This window comes from Haematobia irritans, chromosome 4 (assembly GCF_050003625.1).
Source record: "Haematobia irritans isolate KBUSLIRL chromosome 4, ASM5000362v1, whole genome shotgun sequence".
Taxonomy (NCBI): Eukaryota; Metazoa; Arthropoda; class Insecta; order Diptera; family Muscidae; genus Haematobia; species Haematobia irritans.
Genome location: NC_134400.1, coordinates 53,208,029 through 53,227,953, shown reverse-complemented (window position 1 = coordinate 53,227,953; position 19,925 = coordinate 53,208,029). Strand labels below are relative to the sequence as shown.

At 35.1% G+C, this 19,925-nt stretch overlaps 1 protein-coding gene and 1 long non-coding RNA gene across 3 annotated transcripts in view; one reads left to right on the top strand and one right to left on the bottom strand.

Moving 5' to 3' along the window:
* Dyro (Dpt-YFP repressor by overexpression) overlaps positions 1 to 19,925 on the bottom strand; it is a 33,995-nt gene that overhangs the window by 10,462 nt on the left and 3,608 nt on the right. The window contains exon 2 of one of the 2 annotated variants that reach the window (XM_075303273.1): positions 2,632 to 2,700. The exons of the other annotated variant lie outside the window; for it this stretch is intronic. Coding sequence (XP_075159388.1) covers positions 2,632 to 2,700 — 69 coding nt within the window. The remainder of the gene's footprint in view (positions 1 to 2,631; positions 2,701 to 19,925) is intronic. 2 annotated transcript variants of the gene reach the window in all.
* LOC142232636 (uncharacterized) lies at positions 18,725 to 19,371 on the top strand. Its single transcript, XR_012721151.1, has 2 exons — positions 18,725 to 18,824; positions 18,890 to 19,371. It is a non-coding gene; the product is annotated as an uncharacterized LOC142232636 (long non-coding RNA).

Here is a 19,925-nt window from a genome sequence, read left to right as displayed (position 1 = left end):
GGGTGTATATTTAAAGCTATATAGGTCCCTACAAAGTCTTTATTTTAACATAAAGAACCCGAACCTCTTTGGTTCGGAATCAATACCAAACTTCTTAAGCAGAAGTCAAGCTTGAATCCAAGTAAGCTTCCTTTTTAAGTGTACAGACCCGTTATTAACCGAATTTCGACCATGTTTTATATGCCAATCAATTTCTTGACCTTACAATACGAATCCGTTTTTGATTAGAATAAAAGAAGCATTTCTCTGATATAAAGTTTTTTCTATTCCCAAAGTTGATAATCTTTTCAATGAAGTAATTATGTCTTTAACTATAAAATGATTCGACTTTGAAATAAGTATCTTTACACGAAAGAAAATTTTGGTGTGACTTTGTTTGACAATTTGGTTTTAATAATTCTGAAAAATTCTTCAACATTAATAAAATAGTCCTTAAATTTTTTCACTTTAGGTGCCTTGACTACAAAGTAAACACGTGTTGAATAATAGGATATGTCTTCAAGACTTTAAAATCAATTTTTACTTGAAAATAGCATAATTTCAATTAGGAGTCGAGAACGAATTTGGGACTTTAAGGTCTCGTTAACACGTTTTTCAAGAATTTCGAAGAAAAAAGAATAAAAAACGAATTAATTCAAATTTGTTTCATAGTATCAAGTACGCGAATCTCAAATTTAACCCTTTCACTACCGATGTCCACATAGAAGGACATTCGAAAAAGACACCAAATTCTATTGTCCCACTTAGTTTCGACTTATTTCTCGATGTTATTTTAAAGCAGAGGCTTTAATCTAAATAAGCTATAAATATAATATCTAAAATACATTTTTATAAACTTCTTTAACAATAAACGAAAAATACGAAAATTTGAGACAATTTTGCTACTGTATATTTCTACACGGACGAAAAAGACTGTGTAGACTGTTTCATATGTTTGGGTGTAAAAATTATATGTTTGGAACTCAAATTTTTTAACACAATATTTTTAAGTGTAAGCATATAATGTTCATAAACTAGCATAACAAGTTTGGGACATATATGTTAATATGTTAGAACATATTATGTTTGGGACATAAAATGTTTGTAAATATAATATGCTTAGATGCAAACATATATTAATTTGGAAATGACCTATAAACATATATGTGTTTAGAAAGAGAGACCTAGAGAGTATGGTGCAAGTAAAATAATGGAAGTAACCAATTGGTGCCTATCCACACAAAGAAAATTTCATTAAATTTTTTACTACCAGTGTATGCCCTAAAGTGAAACATAATATGTTTGAACAATACAAACAATATTATATATATATATATATATATGCTTGAAGCAAAATGTGTTTGGGGTATATGTTACAGAAGCGATTTTTTTGAGGGTGTAGTAAATGGACATTTATACAAAAACTATAGCTGATACTTTTTTGGCTTCTTTTATGTATTTTTCTCACACTTTGAAAGATATTATAGGCCAAATAACGCCTATTTTCGTAAGGTCAAGTTTTTCAAGTTTTCAGAACAAGCTCAGTAATTGAGGTACACAGTCTCACATAAGTTTACATACCCTTGAGGTTTTTACCTTATAACTAAACATGTTTCTTGTTGTTGTTTATAATCCAGACTAAAAAAATCTTCTTGAAAATTGTCAGATACTTTGTTTTTCAAATTAATTTACAAAATATTAAGCATATATATGCATATTTTATTATATTTTATTAATTAAAGAAAATACAATTTCTTAAACCGTATGTAAACTTGTGTAAGACTGTGTAGGTTTTCAAAATGGCATTCTTTGTTCTACATGCTGTTAGTACAAGTAAAAATAAAAGAAAAATAAAAGTTTTTAACATTAGGTTTATTTCGGTAGTAAAAGGGTTAAAAGAAAATTGCGTCTCGAATTCTCCGCTTCTTTGAAAGCGGATAAGCTTTGTTTTCAGTGTATTACGAGCAAATGTTTTCAAATAAATTTCGGCCTGGCCGAGCTTATTTAAATCGAAATCTTCAAACCAACAGATTTTAATGGAACCATTTATTTTTTTAACGGCCATCGATGATTGATATTATCATGTTCGTAATTGAAGCAATTTAAATATTTTCTGTGTTGGTCAATATTGATATACTTTTTGTGACCATGAGGGTGTTTGTGTGTGAAATCTTACTAGGAATGACGTACGAGTTTAATAAATCTTGAAATGTGAGTAAAATTGTACTCACGTGCACATCTCCAATTAGAAAAAAAGACAGGCAAATGAACAAAGTTAAACCGTCTTAAAATTGCATCGTGAAAGTGGAATAGGCAATCTCATATCATCACCCTAGGGTTCAAGGTATAAAACCAGCCACAAAATAGAAAGTTATATTGACTCATTAACGTTCTCTTTATTCTCGCAATCATATTTTGGAAGTGATCTCTCAAATGGAGAATGGCTATATGAAAGCTTTACCACAAATATGATCATTTCCGAGGCCATTTAATAGCAAGTCTATACTATATACCCTTAGAAACACAAAAACACATTTCCCAAAACCAATTCCCCCTAACCAAAAAAAAAAAAAAACAAAAAAAAAACAAACAAACAGAAAAGGAAAAACTTAAAGGTAATGTTACAGTTATAGAGAGATCAGAGAAACTTACAATTTCAGTTTTAACATCCTCAGCACTGATGTTGCAGTACTCGCTGCCATCGAAATCGGAGGTACGTGTCTGCAAGACAAAAAAAAAAAACAAAAAGTGAAAAGCATTAATGGATGAATTTTGTTTATGGCTTGTGGCAGTAACAACGACACATGCATGCGCACACACACACGTAGCGTTTAACTATCAGTCCGTCAGTCGGCTCTATGGTAGAAGCTGCCAAAAACACAACGAAAATCTCAGAAACTTTGGCCTAAACACAATGCCACAAGTCCGTAGTGAGGCTATCTCTGAAGGTAACTTTCAAATGGCAAACGGCAATGTTGCATACAGCGAAAGCAGCACAGCGAGGGGCATTACGAAAACAACACAAAGTCCGAATGTGTTACACAAAAAACGTTTATGTGGCACAGTGGGATCGAAAAGAGATATAAATAACCCCAAGACAATACCGACGAAATAAGTAGATTAAATGGTCATGATCTAGAGTAAATCCTTGGTGTAAAACTTCGGGCAGAGGGGTGAAATCGCAAAAAATGAATATTAATTGAAAAATGAAATTTGCAATAAAATGTTGAGCGTTTTTGCGCGAATTTTTTTATTAAATTAATATGAAAATAGTCACTCAAGCAAAGAACACCAGTTCCTGTCTTTTTGTTTGCTTTTTCTTCGTTTTCTTTATTATAATTGTTGTTGTACTCTACACCATAGGATGGGGGTATATTAACTTTGTCATTCCGTTTATAACACATCGAAATATTGCTCTAAGACCCCATAAAGTATATATATTCTGGGTCGTGGTGAAATTCTGAGTCGATCTGAGCATGTCCGTCCGTCTGTTAAAATAACACTAACTTCCGAACGAAACAAGCTATCGACTTGAAACTTGGCACAAGTAGTTGTTATTGACGTAAGTCGGATGGTATTGCTAATGGGCCATATCGGTCCACTTTTACGTATAGCCCCCAGACCCTCTAAGAGAAGCAAGTTTCATCCGATCCGGCTGAAATTTGGTACATGGTGGTAGTATATGATATCTAACATCTGTGCAAAAATTGGTCCACAGCGGTTTAGATTTGACCTCCGGAGCCCCTTGGAAGAGCAAAATTCATCCGATTCGGTTGAAATTTGGTACGTGATGTTAGTATATGGTATCCAACAACCATGCAGGAATTGGTTCATATCAGTCCATAATTATATATAGCCCCCCTATAAACCCATCCCCAGATTTGGTTTTGGAGCCTCTTGGAGGAGCAAATTTCATCCGAGTCAGTTGAAATTTGGTACATTGTGCTAGTATATGGCCGTTAACAACCAAGCCTAACTAGGTCCATATCGGTCTATAGTTATATAAAGCCCTCAGATAAATCGATCCCAATCACACATAAATTGGTGCATATCAAGTTCATAATTGTAGCCTCCATATAAGCGACCCCCATATTCCAATTCTGGCTCTCCACGTACCGCGCAAAAGTCCATATCGATTCGTAATTATTTGTAGACTTACCTATACATAACTTTTTTGTCTAATATATACCACGTATGGACTAACTCACAATTTAGAAAACGATGTTAAAATGTGTTAAGATACTTGCCATCGGTAAGTATTACCACAACGCAAGTAATTCGATTGTGGGTGACAGTCTTTCGCAGAAGTTTCTACGCAATCCATGGTGGAGGGTACATAAGATTCGGCCTGGCCGAACTTATGACCGTATATACTTGTTTTTGTATACCGTTAGCAAATGTGTGTTACAATGATAAGAGTACTTGTTATTGTGCTCGACTTTTTGTTAAGAAGTATCAGTGGTTTAACATGCAACCAACCTTGCATAAATTTTTAATACATGGCACAGAAATCATTTCGCATGCGCAATTACCGATCGATGAACTATCTGAGGAAACCCCAAAAAAAGATTTAAAAAACTACAGAGAACATTTTTCTCGCAAATGTAGTCGGGAGGATAGCAATCGAGACATATTAACTAGGTACATACCCAATCCTAACTGGTAAATCAAAATTGCCAAAAAAAAAACTTCAAAAATCAGTAGTAGATCTACTAGTTCCGCCCTCAGTTTTGACGAAGGCACAAATCGTGATACAGATGACGACGATAATGGAGGGCAATGCATTGGACGACTTTGGGTATATATTTTAAAATAGCAGGTCAGAAACACATGTCTTAATATATAATATAATACTATATATATATGATACAATAATATCCCTTTCGTCAACGTTGTTAGAATAAAAACAAGTAAAGGGTGATTCTTTTGAGGTTAGGATTTTCATGCATTAGTATTTGACAGATCACGTGGGATTTCAGACATGGTGTCAAAGAGAAAGATGATCAGTATGCTTTGACATTTCATCATGAATAGACTTACTAACGAGCCACAACGTCGAATTTTCAGTGAATGGGCCCTAGAAAAGTTGGCAGAAAATCCGCTTTTTTATCGACAAATTTTGTTCAGCGATGAGGCTCATTTCTGGTTGAATGGCTACGTAAATAAGCAAAATTGCCGCATTTGGAGTGAAGAGCAACCAGAAGCCGTTCAAGAACTGCCCATGCATCCCGAAAAATGCACTGTTTGGTGTGGTTTGTACGCTGGTGGAATCATTGGACCGTATTTTTTCAAAGATGCTGTTGGACGCAACGTTACGGTGAATGGCGATCGCTATCGTTCGATGCTAACAAACTTTTTGTTGCCAAAAATGGAAGAACTGAACTTGGTTGACATGTGGTTTCAACAAGATGGCGCTACATGCCACACAGCTCGCGATTCTATGGCCATTTTGAGGGAAAACTTCGGAGAACAATTCATCTCAAGAAATGGACCGGTAAGTTGGCCACCAAGATCATGCGATTTGACGCCTTTAGACTATTTTTTGTGGGGCTACGTCAAGTCTAAAGTCTACAGAAATAAGCCAGCAACTATTCCAGCTTTGGAAGACAACATTTCCGAAGAAATTCGGGCTATTCCGGCCGAAATGCTCGAAAAAGTTGCCCAAAATTGGACTTTCCGAATGGACCACCTAAGACGCAGCCGCGGTCAACATTTAAATGAAATTATCTTCAAAAAGTAAATGTCATGGACCAATCTAACGTTTCAAATAAAGAACCGATGAGATTTTGCAAATTTTATGCGTTTTTTTTTTAAAAAAAAGTTATCAAGCTCTTAACAAATCACCCTTTAATACTATATATATATGATACAATAATCTCCCTTTCGTCAACGTTGTTAGAATAAAAATAAATAGATTACTATGTAAAAATTGTATTACTTCTTTCCAAAAAAAAAAAAACAAAAAAAAAAAAACAATTAAGGCAGAACAGTTTTCAAAGGGGGCATGGCGCCGCCCTATTCCACCTCGGATTTAATTCATACTGTGCGATCAACATATATACCAAACCTGATATTCATACCTCTGATAGTTCATGAGATATATCCGTTCTAAGTTTGATTGGGCGGTGCCAATCAAACGTAGCATTATAGTAGTGAAAGAATTTTTAAAATCGGATTAAATAGTTTAATTAATCTCCATTTTTTGTGATTTCACCCCTCTGTGCGGCGGTATGAAAATGGGCTCAGGAAAATGAACCCCAAAACCTGAATGAAGTAGGGCTCCAAAAAAATTTATGGAAAGCACCAATGCCAAAATTGTACATCTTTGGGGAGTAACGTCATTTTATTTTTGGGATCCCTTTGCATTATAAAAACCAGTAAGGAAAGTCTAAAGTCGGGCGGGGCCGACTATATTATACCCTGCACCACTTTGTAGATCTAAATTTTCGATACCATATCACATCCGCCAAATGTGTTGGGTGCTATATATAAAGGTTTGTCCCAAATACATACATTTAAATATCACTCGATCTGGACAGAATTTGATAGACTTCTACAAAATCTATAGACTCAAAATTTAAGTCGGCTAATGCACTAGGGTGGAACACAATGTTAGTAAAAAATATGGGAAACATTTAAATCTGGAGCAATTTTAAGAAAACTTCGCAAAAGTTTATTTATGATTTATCGCTCGATATATATGCATTAGAAGTTTAGGAAAATTAGAGTGATTTTTACAACTTTTCGACTAAGCAGTGGCGATTTTACAAGGAAAATGTTGGTATTTTGACCATTTTTGTTGAAATCAGAAAAACATATATATGGGAGCTATATCTAAATCTGAACCGATTTCAACCAAATTTGGCACGCATAGATACAATGCTAATTCTACTCCCAGTGTAAAATTTCAACTAAATCGGAGTTAAAAATTGGCCTCTACGGTCATATGAGTGTAAATCGGGCGAAAGCTATATATGGGAGATATATCTAAATCTTAACCAATTTCAACCAAATTTGGCTCGCATAGCTACAATGCTAATTATACTCCCTGTGCAAAATTTCAACTAAATCGGAGCAAAAAATTGGCCTCTGTGGTCATTTGAGTGTAAATCGGGCGAAAGCTATATATGGGAGCTATATCTAAATCTGAACCGATTTGGCTGATATTTTGCAAGTTTTTGGAGACCCATAAAATATTCGGATGTACGGAATTTGAGGAAGATCGGTTGATACACACGCCAATTATGACCAGATCGGTGAAAAATATATATGGCAGCTATATCTAAATCTGAACCAAAATCAATAGGGATCGTCTTTGAGCCGAAACAGGACCCTATACCAAATTTTAGGACAATCGGACTAAAACTGCGAGCTGTACCTTGCACACAAAATACATCAACAGACAGACAGACAGACAGACGGACAGACAGACAGACAGACGGACATCGCTAAATCGACTCAGAATTTAATTCTAAGCCGTATACTAAAAGGTTGGTCTATGATTACTCCTTCTTGGCGTTATATGCAAATGCACAAACTTATTATACCCTGTACCACAGTAGTGGTGAAGGGTATAATTAACCCCAATAAAATTTTGACAAAGTTTTCTATAGAAATAAAATGTTGAAAAACTTTTCTATAGAAATACATTTTTGACAAAATTTTCTATAGCAATAAAATTCTGAGAAGATTTTCTATTGTCTATAAACGTACAATTTTAAAAAAATTTTCTATAGAAATAAAATTTTGAGAAAAATTTGATTTAACCTTCAAAAAAGATTTTTTAAATTTGGTAAAATATGTCTCAAATTTTGGTAGGTTATTGGCAACCGATTGGCAACCTTGGTCCCTTTGCATTATGAAAATTCCAACCCTAATATTTCAAATGAATATAGTGGGCTAACGTGAATCCACAGTGGTAGAAGTTTGGGCTATATAATCATTATGAAACGACGTCCCACATTTGAGGCCCGATTTCATTTGGACTTTGAGGCTTATTTTCATGGGGTCCGTATTCATAGCGCCCTCAGTAACACATATTTCATTTTCCATCAGTTCATACGGTATTTTAAATCAAAAGAAAACTGAACCCTAATTTTATTTCAGGGTCGATTCTCATACTCATTATATATATATATATATATATATATATATATATATATATATATATATATATATATATATATATATATATATATATATATATATATATATATATATATATATATATATATATATATGGTGGCCAAACATCTCCAAGTGAATTGCCATGCAGAAACCATCAGAATAGTTCCCCACAGATCAGGATTACATGGACGAATTGCAAGAAAGAAACCGTTCGTAAGTGCTAAGAATAAGAGAGACCGATTACTATTTGCCCATGCGTATACAGCAAAGGAATTTTCGTTTTGGAAAGATGTTCTATTCGTAGATGAGTCGAAATTCAACCTTTTTGGGTCAGATGGTAGAAGAAATGTGTGGAGAAAAGCAAACGAAGAACTGCACCCAAAGCATTTACGGCCAACTGTTAAACACGGCGGAGGGCATGTGATGGTTTTGGGTTCTTGCCCTGCTGCGGGTGTTGGATATCTCATTTTTATTGAAGGCAACATGGACAAGATGCAATATATGTCTATTTTGAAAGATCATTTGAAGCAAAGTGCGGAAAAGCTGGGCATTGGTAGCTGATTTCATTTTTACCAAGACAACGACCCAAAACATACAGCTCATGTTGTAAAAGAGTGGCTGCTTTATAATTGTCCGCGTGTCATAAAAACTCCAGCCCAGTCTCCGGACTTATATAATAGTATATTTGTGGTATAAACTTGAAGTGGAAATTCGAAAATATCATATATCCTGCAAGGAAGACTTGAGAGAGCACTACTGGAAGAATGACAAAAAATAAGCCCTTCTTACACAACAAAATTGGTAGAATCCATGCCATGACGCTTAAAATCAGTCATTAAACAAAAAGGATTTTCCACTAAATATTAGATATAATTTATTGAATTAAAATATTTAGTTAAACATTTTGGGTCATGTCACTGTGGCGTGAGTTTTTTTGTTTTCCTTAAAAACATTTTTGTTTTATGAATGGATAGAATTTTAAGGTATTTCTAATATTATATTTAGTTTGCATTTATCTATATTTTAAGAAAATAAAAGAAATTGAAATATATATTTGCACTAGAACTAGTGGAAGAATGGCAAAAAATAAGCCCTTCTTACACAACAAAATTGGTAGAATCCATGCCATGACGCTTAAAATCAGTCATTAAACAAAAAGGATTTTCCACTAAATATTAGATATAATTTATTGAATTAAAATATTTAGTTAAACATTTTGGGTCATTTTCACTGTGGCGTGAGTTTTTTTGTTTTCCTTAAAAACATTTTTGTTTTATTTTGTAAGGTCATTGTAACAACTAAATTTGTGTGGGTGGGGCATTTTCACTGTGACTCACTGTATATATATATATATATATATATATATATATATATATATATATATATATATATATATATATATATATATATATATATATATATATATATATATATATATATATATATATATATATATATATATATATATATATATATATATATATATATATATATATATATATATATATATATATATATATATAAGGCTAACCATTGCACCACGGTGGCTCCCAAAATTATGAAGCGTCGCACCACATTTGTGGCTCAGCTTCATTTGGGTTTTGTGCCTCATTTTACTGGATCGTATTTTCATACCGCCACGGAAAACTTCACAGTTTAACAGATCCATGAAATAACGCCCCAATGAAATAAAGCACCAAAGAGGTAATGAATTAAGGCCCCAAATACTTCTATAGGGTGCAAAAACAATATATTTTCGAGTTATCTCATTTTTATACCCTGCACCACTACTGTGGTACAGGGTATAATAAGTTTGTGCATTTGTTTGTAACGCCAAGAAGGAGTAATCATAGACCAACCTTTTAGTATACGGATCGGCTTAGAATTAAATTCTGAGTCGATTTAGCGATGTCTGTCTGTCTGTCCGTCTGTCTGTTGGTTTATTTTTGTGTGCAAAGTACAGCTCGCAGTTTTAGTCCGATTGTCCTAAAATTTGGTATAGGGTCCTGTTTCGGCTCAAAGACGATCCCTATTGATTTTGATATATTTTTCACCGATCTGGTCATAATTGGCGTATATATCAACCGATCTTCCTCAACTTCCGTACATCCGAATATTTTATGAGTCTCAGAAAACTTGCAAAATATCAGCCAAATCGGTTCAGATTTAGGTATAGCCCCTATATATAGTTTTCGCCCGATTTACACTCATTTGCCAACAGAGGCCAATTTTTTGCTCCGATTTAGTTGAAATTTTGCATAGGGAGTAGAATGAGCATTGTAACTATGCGTGCCAAATTTGGTTGAAATCGGATCAGATTTGGGTATATCTCCCATATATAGTTTTCGCCCGATTTACACTCATATGACCACAGAGGCCAATTTTTAACTCCGATTTAGTTGAAATTTTGCACAGGGAGTATAATTAGCATTGTAGCTATGTGTGCCAAATTTGGTTGAAATCGGTTCAGATTTAGATATATCTCCCTTATATAGCTTTCGCCCTATTTACACTAATATGACCACAGAGGCCAATTTTCTGTTCCGATTTAGTTGAAATTTTGCACAGGGAGTAGAATTAGCATTGTAGCTATGCGTGTCAAATTTGGTTGAAATCGGTTCAGATTTAGATATATCTCCCATATAAAGCTTTCGCCCGATTTACATTCATATGACCATAGAAGCCAATTTTTAACTCCGATTTAGTTGAAATTTTGCACAGAGAGTAGAATTGGCATTGTTGCTATGCGTGCCAAATTTGGTTGAAATCGGTTCAGATTTAGATATAGCTCCCATATATATGTTTTTCTGATTTCGACAAAAATGGTCAAAATACCAACATTTTCCTTGTAAAATCGCCACTGCTTAGTCCAAAAGTTGTAAAAATGACTCTAATTTTCCTAAACTTCTAATACATATATATCGAGCGATAAATCATAAATAAACTTTTGCGAAGATTCCTTAAAATTGCTTCAGATTTATTATTTTTTTTTACTAATATTGTGTTCCACCCTAGTGCATTAGCCGACTTAAATTTTGAGTCTATAGATTTGTAGAAGTCTATCAAATTCTGTCCAGATCGAGTGATATTTATATGTATGTATTTGGGACAAACCTTTATATATAGCCCCCAACACATTTGACGGATGTGATATGGTATCGAAAATTTAGATCTGCAAAGTGGTGCAGGGTATAATATAGTCGGCCCCACCCGACTTTAGACTTTCCTTACTTGTTTATGATTGAGATTTTGTTTCAAATGAATACAATTGTCGAAAATCGAGCATGTGATGTAACTCTTTTTATGGTGAACATTTACCAAGAAGTCCAAATTCGTGAGGTCTATAGTCGACTTTTCATAGTTTTTATATTTTGTGCCACCTTTTTGATAATATTGCACTTTTTACTTCCTTATATTCTTCAATATTTTTTGTTGGTATCTTTGATCCCGTTAAGATTAGAAAATAATCGAGTTTCCGTCATTTTTTACTTCTTGTATCATGGAGTTTTAAAGGGGGCTCGTATACCGCTTGAAGATATGCAAAACCGAGGGTTACATTTTATATTTTGGGATTAGAGAAAAAACATCCATATATTCCACCGCGATCGTATTTTTGGAGCATTTCTTTTGGTTAATTGACACTAGTCTTTTTTTTTAGCAATTGGCGAATTGAAGCCCACATTTCAACGCGAACAAATTTTATCGACGGTCAAATACTCATGAAATTTTGAATAAATGATGGTCCCACTAAGGTCCCAATTTCACGATAGGTCACATGACCATCTTGCAATATCAGTTGGCGCACAGCATCAATGGTTTCGGGAACAATAACTGATTTTGGACGACCTGCACAATTCCATCAATACCATCTGACACAATTCGAGACAATCAATACCATATGGCAACCCTACTCCATTGGTCATTGTTTGGTATCACCATGCCAGCGAGTGAAACTGCTGAGCTGATGCAACCTATTCTCCAATGCTGGCAGGAAGTTGACTTGAACAAAGTGGGGTTTAGAGAGCTGAATAGTGAATATTTGAAACGCAAAAGTAAGGCGACACATTTATGAGTTTGTAAAGCTTATCAGTTGGGGAACAGCGGCAGCATAGCATGGTGAAAACCGCAAAAGCACAACAAAAGCAGCAGCTGTATGTAAGTAAATAAGCGCACACCACATTGTGGAGCACTGTCATCAGAAAGCGACCAACAACAAGTCTTTATACCCACACTATCGTCTCGTATTCGTGTATGCATCGGCAAGTGGATGTGTGAGTGTGCGTATATGCAGATATGGCATTGCAGCGCCGCACTTGAAGCGCTGCAGAAAGCTGAATGCCTCATATAATGAGTGACGGACGGTAAGTCAGTCCGATTGCCAGTATATGCGAGTACACACACAAACACACAGTCCCCATATGGGGACTGGACTATTTCACGTGTGTTGATACAAATTTCACACAAAGCCAACCAACGACAACAATGTCGACACAACGTCAGTAACGCTGCAACAACAACGAAAAAGTGCGAGGAAAAAATTACGTCGTATTAGCTTAAAAAAAACAAAGCTAATGACAACAAAACCCAACAGAATCTCTAGCAGAGATACTGTGGAGCAAGGAGAAAAAAAGAACGCGACACTAAAAACATAAGACTCCGATCTAAATGTTGGTCTAGCTCTTTTTGGTAATTCCAGAACATAAAACAGATTCTCAGAGTTCTTGGAGGAGTTCATGTAAGGTTTGAAAAAAAAAAAAAACTCAGACACTAGAGCCAACTGCTATGAGATCCCTTAAAGTCGTGGCGAAATTCCGAGTAGATTTAGAAGCCACCGTGGTGCAATAGTTAGTATGCCATGGCTTCAATCCCAGTTTCGACCAAGAACCAAAAAGTTTTTCAGATGTGGATTATCTCCATTCAGCAATGCTGGTGACATTTCTGAGTGTTTCAAAGCTTCTCTAAGTGGTTTCAAGGCAATATGAAAAACCATTCCGACTCTAAAAAATAGTCTTAGTGAGCCTGAAATACCTAACATAACCTAGCGATGTCCGTCCGTCTGTGGAAATCACGAACGAAGCAAGCTATCGGCTTGAAACTTGGCACACAAATGTTATGGATGTAAGTGGGAGAGTATTGCAAATGCCCATATCGGACCACTTTTAGGTATAGCCCTCATATAAACCGATTCCCTGATTTGACTTCTTGAGCCTCCTGAAGAGCAAATTTCATTAAATTCGATAGAAACTTGGTGCGTAATATTAATGTATCTCTTCCAACAACCATGGAAAATTTGGTCTACATCGATCTATAATTATATATAGCCCATATAAACCCAACCATGGAGGAACAAAATTTCTCCGATCGGGATGAAATCCTTGCTGAAATTGGTTGAAGGCCGAATTAATATGCTCTCTTCAAGCCTATGGTTACGAATTGGTGTTCTTCCACCGATATAGAGGAGATATGAGAGTTATATCCACATCGGGGGTTGTCCGATTGGGACTTAAATTAATAAGAAAACAAACATTTCGGAAATCTGAAATTACAGTATCCTTCTACATCGAGATGCTCACACTTGTTTATCTTAAAAATAAGTTTACTCGGGGCTTGACAAATAGGCCTTCATTGCGGCCGTCACCTAATTCGACATTAGTACAATTTTGCTCGTGAATTGTATGGCGAATGGGATGACAAGTTCTTTTGATAAGATGTCCTGGTGCCCTGGAAATTCTTACTTACGTGGATAATGAGACAAAAATCTAGTATTCCGTTTTGCCAGACCACCCATTGCACAAAAATTTTGGTATGGGAGCAGTGGTTGACGCGTTTGCTTACTCTGAACAATAAGCGCTACCGTTAAATCTTTTCAGGTTTCAGGATAGAGTTTAACTCTGTATAATCCCACTACGGAGGAGTTTCTATGTCATTTCATTACATTTGATGAAAAATAGATCCGGAGAGAAAGCAAGAGCCGTAATAGGGGACTGCAATCGGCAAAAGTGATCCGAAGAAGGAATCGGTTGAGAAATTGTTGTCCACAGTTTTGCTTAAATCAAAAGATGAGATCAACATCGACTACACGGAGAATGATAAAAAGATTACAAGACTGCAGAATGCTAAATGGATAAAGTTTAGGAGTAGTTCTTAGGAATACCCTTAAAAGCGAAGCTCAATTGGAAATGCCATATCAAAAAGAAGACCTGTAGGATCATAATCCTAACATACGCGTCGATAGTCTTGCGGACATCGTTTAAGACAAAATGCAGAAATTAGCACTGGGTACAACGAATATGTTGTCTTAAAGAGTACTTCAACTAAACTGTAGAAGTATAGATACTGGACTTTAGACCTATAGAGATACAGATAAAAATCGAGGTCACCATAGCGGGGATCACATTGAAGATGTTGGCAGGAGATCGAAGCACGAATCGTCTATCGATAATAGGATAGTCGGTGGGAGTGTTGGCGCCACTACTCAATTATACCACGATGCTATACCCGAGCTGACCACGGCCGTCGATGGTCAGCTCAGTTCATGGGACTGCAGAACAAATATCGAATGGAAATAACTCCTACACCTATAAATCTAAGGTGGACAAGGAGAATTGCAAGACTCCTGCTCAGCGCAGCCTTAACGGAATGTGTGGAAAATGTCTCAAAAAATCTCGAGGCCAAATAATGTGAGCATTTTTGTGGATAGCCGGAAGACAATGAAGGCAACAGAAGATATTATGGTGTCATCGTGTTGCAATTAAAAATGCTAACGACGATTAGTGGTAATGTGGCAGGATCATTAGGCAAATGAATTGGCGATAGAATACGCAAATCCCATAGAGGATACGTGGGCTAAATTGGATGAATGTAGTAGAGTGCTGCATAAGGGTTTGAATGGGGATTCTAATGCTATGGTGTGATTTACTAAGCAAAACACGTCTGGAGAATTACTGTAAGAGAGTAAGTGGGTAAGCAGAAGGGCGCGGGAATCGTGACCGTGTACCTAGAGTTGAGGGAACATCTGGGCCAAATACAAACTGCGGGTGATGGTGTATGAAGGGAGTGTTTTGGGAATGAGATTTTGGAGCCTAGCTTGGAAATAGGGACTGCAAACAGATTATTTGGGAAATTCGTTAAAGATACCGAGATCCAGCCATAAGAAGTCTACGGTGGATAAATGTGTCAAAACGCTCAAAAGCCAAATACTGCTAAGGTGTATTTAACTCAACATGAGAGTGGTAAAACAGTAACATATTCCCTTAATGCGATGTTGCATTCATGAACTATCGCTGTTGCACGGCTAGAGGTTTGAAAAGAAGTTAGACTAGAAGTTTGAAAAGCCATTTCCCAAAAGTGAAGCGAGGCTCACATAGAATAAAAGTTATATAGATTTTCTTTTTCAAATCTTTTTGAATTATTGTGCTTCTTTTTTAATAAATTAGAAATTAATATGTAAATCAATATTGTAAATCTGATTTATTATACTGAATCGATTTAGAGAAAATCCTTACAAAAATCCCCAAATTTATGGAAATTCCCAAACAATTCCCCAACTCAAAAATTTCTTCCCCATCCACGATACAATATCCCCAATACTGGCAACACTGATTAGGAGTTCAAAAGTATACGAGAGTTGCCTTTCATATTTCGGGATTGGGCAACCCTAGTGTTGCAATCTGCCAACTGACAGCTCTGTCGTAAAGCTTGACACACACAGAACGTTTTGACAATCGAGCGCTATTTGTGTAGTTTACATCAACTTAAAAGATTCATCTCGACCAAAACATGGAATTAATTCGTGAACATTTTCATACGATTTTTTTACAACTTTCGTCATGAATTAACTCAACAACAGTGTATTGTTAAACTTAATTCAATTTTTGGTGATGAAGCTCCGTCAAGGACCAGTGTTTATCGATGGTACGGTGAATTCAATCGAGGTCGTAGTTCACTCCAAGATGAATTTCGTAAAGGTCGTCCCAAATAAGTTGTTGTTCTAAAGCGGGTAAAAGTTATATAGATTTCTAGTTTTATTGTATACTTCGAAAGGCACTGAACATAGTATCGCGAAAAAAATATCTAATAAATGTAGTAGTTTTCAGTTAGCAATAAAAGAGGTGGTTAAGATGTAAAGTTGCAACAAATGTTTGCATAAATATATACTCAGCCACGATAACTTGCTCTGTGCTCCTTAACTCAAAAACGGCTATAGACTGCCGCAAATCTATTGACGAGAAGGTCAAGTAGCTCACTATCCACCTCATATTGATTTCTGACCAAGAGGTACAAACCAGGGAACTTCAAAGCCGATGATTTAGTAAGGGTAGGAACTACATTACATGTTACAGGAGAATTAGAATCTGTTGGTATGTCCTAGCTACCTTCGAATTCACAATTTAAACTTAAAACACCCACTAGATATGCTCAAGACGTCAGTTATCGCTCCTGATATATATTATAACGGCTACCTACTAGGCGAGTTTGCACAACCTATTGACATGAATTATAATGTCCGGCTTATGCAAGAGGTATAGACTTTCGTGTAGTAAATTTTTGTAAATGACTCTAAAGACCACATTCTAAATCTTAGGCGAAGTCTACAAACATAAGCGAATTTTCTCCCAACTCTATGGTAAACGTTTGTCAATAGTGTAGCTGTGGTCATTCTAATGCATTTCTAATGCACTCGTGATTGTAATTTCATCCCACTGTCACATACTGCTGGAAATGACATCCTATAGGTGTGCAACTGTCAAGTATCATCGAACGAAATACATTTGTGTGTATTGTCAGAGGCCGAATTATTAACACACATTGACGAACCAAAATGAAAACGCAAAACAAACAGAGAATGGGAGAGAAACTAGACAAACGGCTCTGTTCAACGGTTTTGAGTTGCAAATGAGTAAATACGGTGTGCAACAAAAACAAGCGAACCTATTGATGTGGGTCTTTTGCATTATCTGTATTACTGGCGGTCGCACAGGTTACACCCAAAAAACGATCGACTGTCGATTTCGATTGAAATAATAGACATTGGAAAATAGCGATAAACAGTACTGACGTTAGCGTGTTGAGAGGTTTGGAGAAAGCATTGTCATAATTATTTTTTTAAAGAACGTCATATGATTTTTTTAATTTATCTATAAGTTCGCAGTGGAAGAAAACGCGAGGTTAAGCGTTCTATATCTTAAGCAGTCTGTTAATGTTTTTGGAACAATCTGGTTGGTTCAACAAAAGAAACTAATAGAGAAGGTTCAGTGGTTAAAACTTGAAGTGCCCATATGTAATAGGTACTTTTAGTTAAATGTTATCACAATGGACTGAATAGTCTAAGTGAGCCTGAAACTTAATCGGGCTGCCACTTTAACCTAACCCAAGCGTTCTATATCAAAACTAGGGTTTCTTTTAAAAATAAATTCAGGAACCCAGAATTAGCATGCACCATGCATTCAAAAAATAACTTTCTTTGAACTATGTGACGGAACCGTTCCAGGATTGCAGATGGAGAATATATATTATTGGAGCCTCAAGGTGCTACTTCTGCAGTATAATTAAGATTTGAGCGAGAGATCGTATATGAAAATTGGTAGTGATATGAATTATCATCAATGGTAACATCCACGGTAATTAAAAAGAAGAAAGAAAAAAAACAAATAAATTAACAGGTTCAGAAGTGATAATATTATTCGTTTCAGTAGGATTTTCCATTGTCTTAAAGAGTCTTAGGGGATGGAGAAATTTCTCTAAGCAGCACGAGTTGCATTAGTTTTCACTGGCACAACACAATTTTTTGTGTATTCCACTATAAATCATTATAACGATATGGGTAACGTTGACAATTACCATGGTGGTGATCCATACAAAACTGCAACAACAACTAAAATGGTTCGGCGAGTGATGTCTCCAATTTCCTATGAAAGTATGCAACGTATGTATATTTAAAATCGTGCTCAAGGCAAAGGAGTTGCAAGGCTCGCCAGGGTTATAGAGTTCAAACTTCAAACTGTACTGTCACATATTGAGCGTCTTTTACAAACTCCGTTACGTTTAATCCATTCTTAGTTGCGATATTGTTATCAAATTAATTTATTTGTGAAGATGATAGCCTTAGCAGAGAAGACACAATATCACAATTAGGATTACAAAAGTATACGAGGGTTGCCTTTATATTACGGGATTGTATCTTTTTTATGTTAATTTCGGGAATATCCCAATAAACACAGGATGAGCGTTTTTCAAATACAACAACTTTTCAGTTTCAGGGTAAATATAATTTTCAACATAAATTCAACTTGGCTTGAAACAGCTCATCTTCAATACATCTTCAAATTGTTTTGCGAATTACTTCCAATTTGCCAAAATGTTGATGAAATCTTTGAAAGGTGTTGCAGATAATATGAGAAAACTTTGACAAAACACTACCCTAAAATGCAACGAAAAAAACATGTGGTTTTCATTACTTATTTGTGCAACGAAGTTCGTGGTCAATTGGAAGAAAAAAATTGGAAAATTTTAGACAAATAACTGAATTTTCTCCAAATAGTTTATAATAATAGGTTAGTGAAAATAAAAAATGAAATAAAACTTTAAGGAAGTCACTAAATGTATATATTGTCTTTGCAGAAAACTAAAATTATAGATTCTACGTTCTTGAAAAAAGCTGATCGATGAAAAAAGTTGGACAATTGACTGGAACTGCTTCAAATAGTTTATAATAGTTGGTAATTCTATATGAAAAATTAAATCAACTCTTTAGAGAAGTCACTAAATTTAAATCTCTTTGCAGAAAACTAAAGTCTTTGGATGCTACATTCTTGCAAACATTAAGAAGCTGACCAATGAAAAATGAGTAGCTTATCGACAAGAAAAACATTTCAAAGTGCAACCAATTAAAATTGTTAAAATCAACAATTTATGGATGAAAATGTGCATCACATCGTCAGTTTAATTTACATCCTATTATCAGTTTAAAATGGATATTTTATGAATTCCTTCTGCTGGAAATCTATTCCAACACGCGGTCCAGCACGTTCTAATTTCAAATTGCCCGCATATTAATAAATTTTAATGCTGTTTTATGACACCAACAGGAAGGAAATCGAATTATCAGTGTTTACAAATAATGTTTAAGATATTTAATTTTTTGTGGTTTTGTTCTTATTTGTTGATATGTTTAATAATATTATTTTTCAATTGGTATTGCAGTGTAGTGTATTATTATATATTTTATTTCGACGAAAATTAATAAATTATACAAAATTCATAGAATTTTGGCTTTGACTTTCAATTTGATGTGGGGATATCATTCATACAAATTTTGGTTGAAAAGTATTTGCAAGGATGTTAATTTTTAATTTGACTCGCATCGAAAATTGTTTGAGAAATTATTGAGTAGCGATGCATTTCAATTTGAGGATAACACTTGAGAAATTATTGCTAATGTGTTGAATTTTACTGTTGAGGGTAATGTCTGTTTTTTTGTTGAGAACGCGATTTTCTCAACAATTTCTCAACTTGAATATTACACTAATCCTTTGAAAAAATGTTTGAAAAATTTTTGAAATTTAGCATTTTTCAAACGTTTGTGTTTATTGGGATCGTTTAATTTACTGAAACCCGTTGCTCCGTTGCGTTGTTTTGTTGAAAGTAAATGCTGTCCAGATCAACGAAACGGGAAACGTCTCTTGACCGTTGCCTTTTATATTTCCTGATCGGGCAACCCTAGTGTTGCAATCTGCCAACTGACAGCTCTATCGTAAAGCTTGACATTTTTGAGGTTATACGTACTCAGAACGTTTTGACATACGAGCGTTATTTCATCT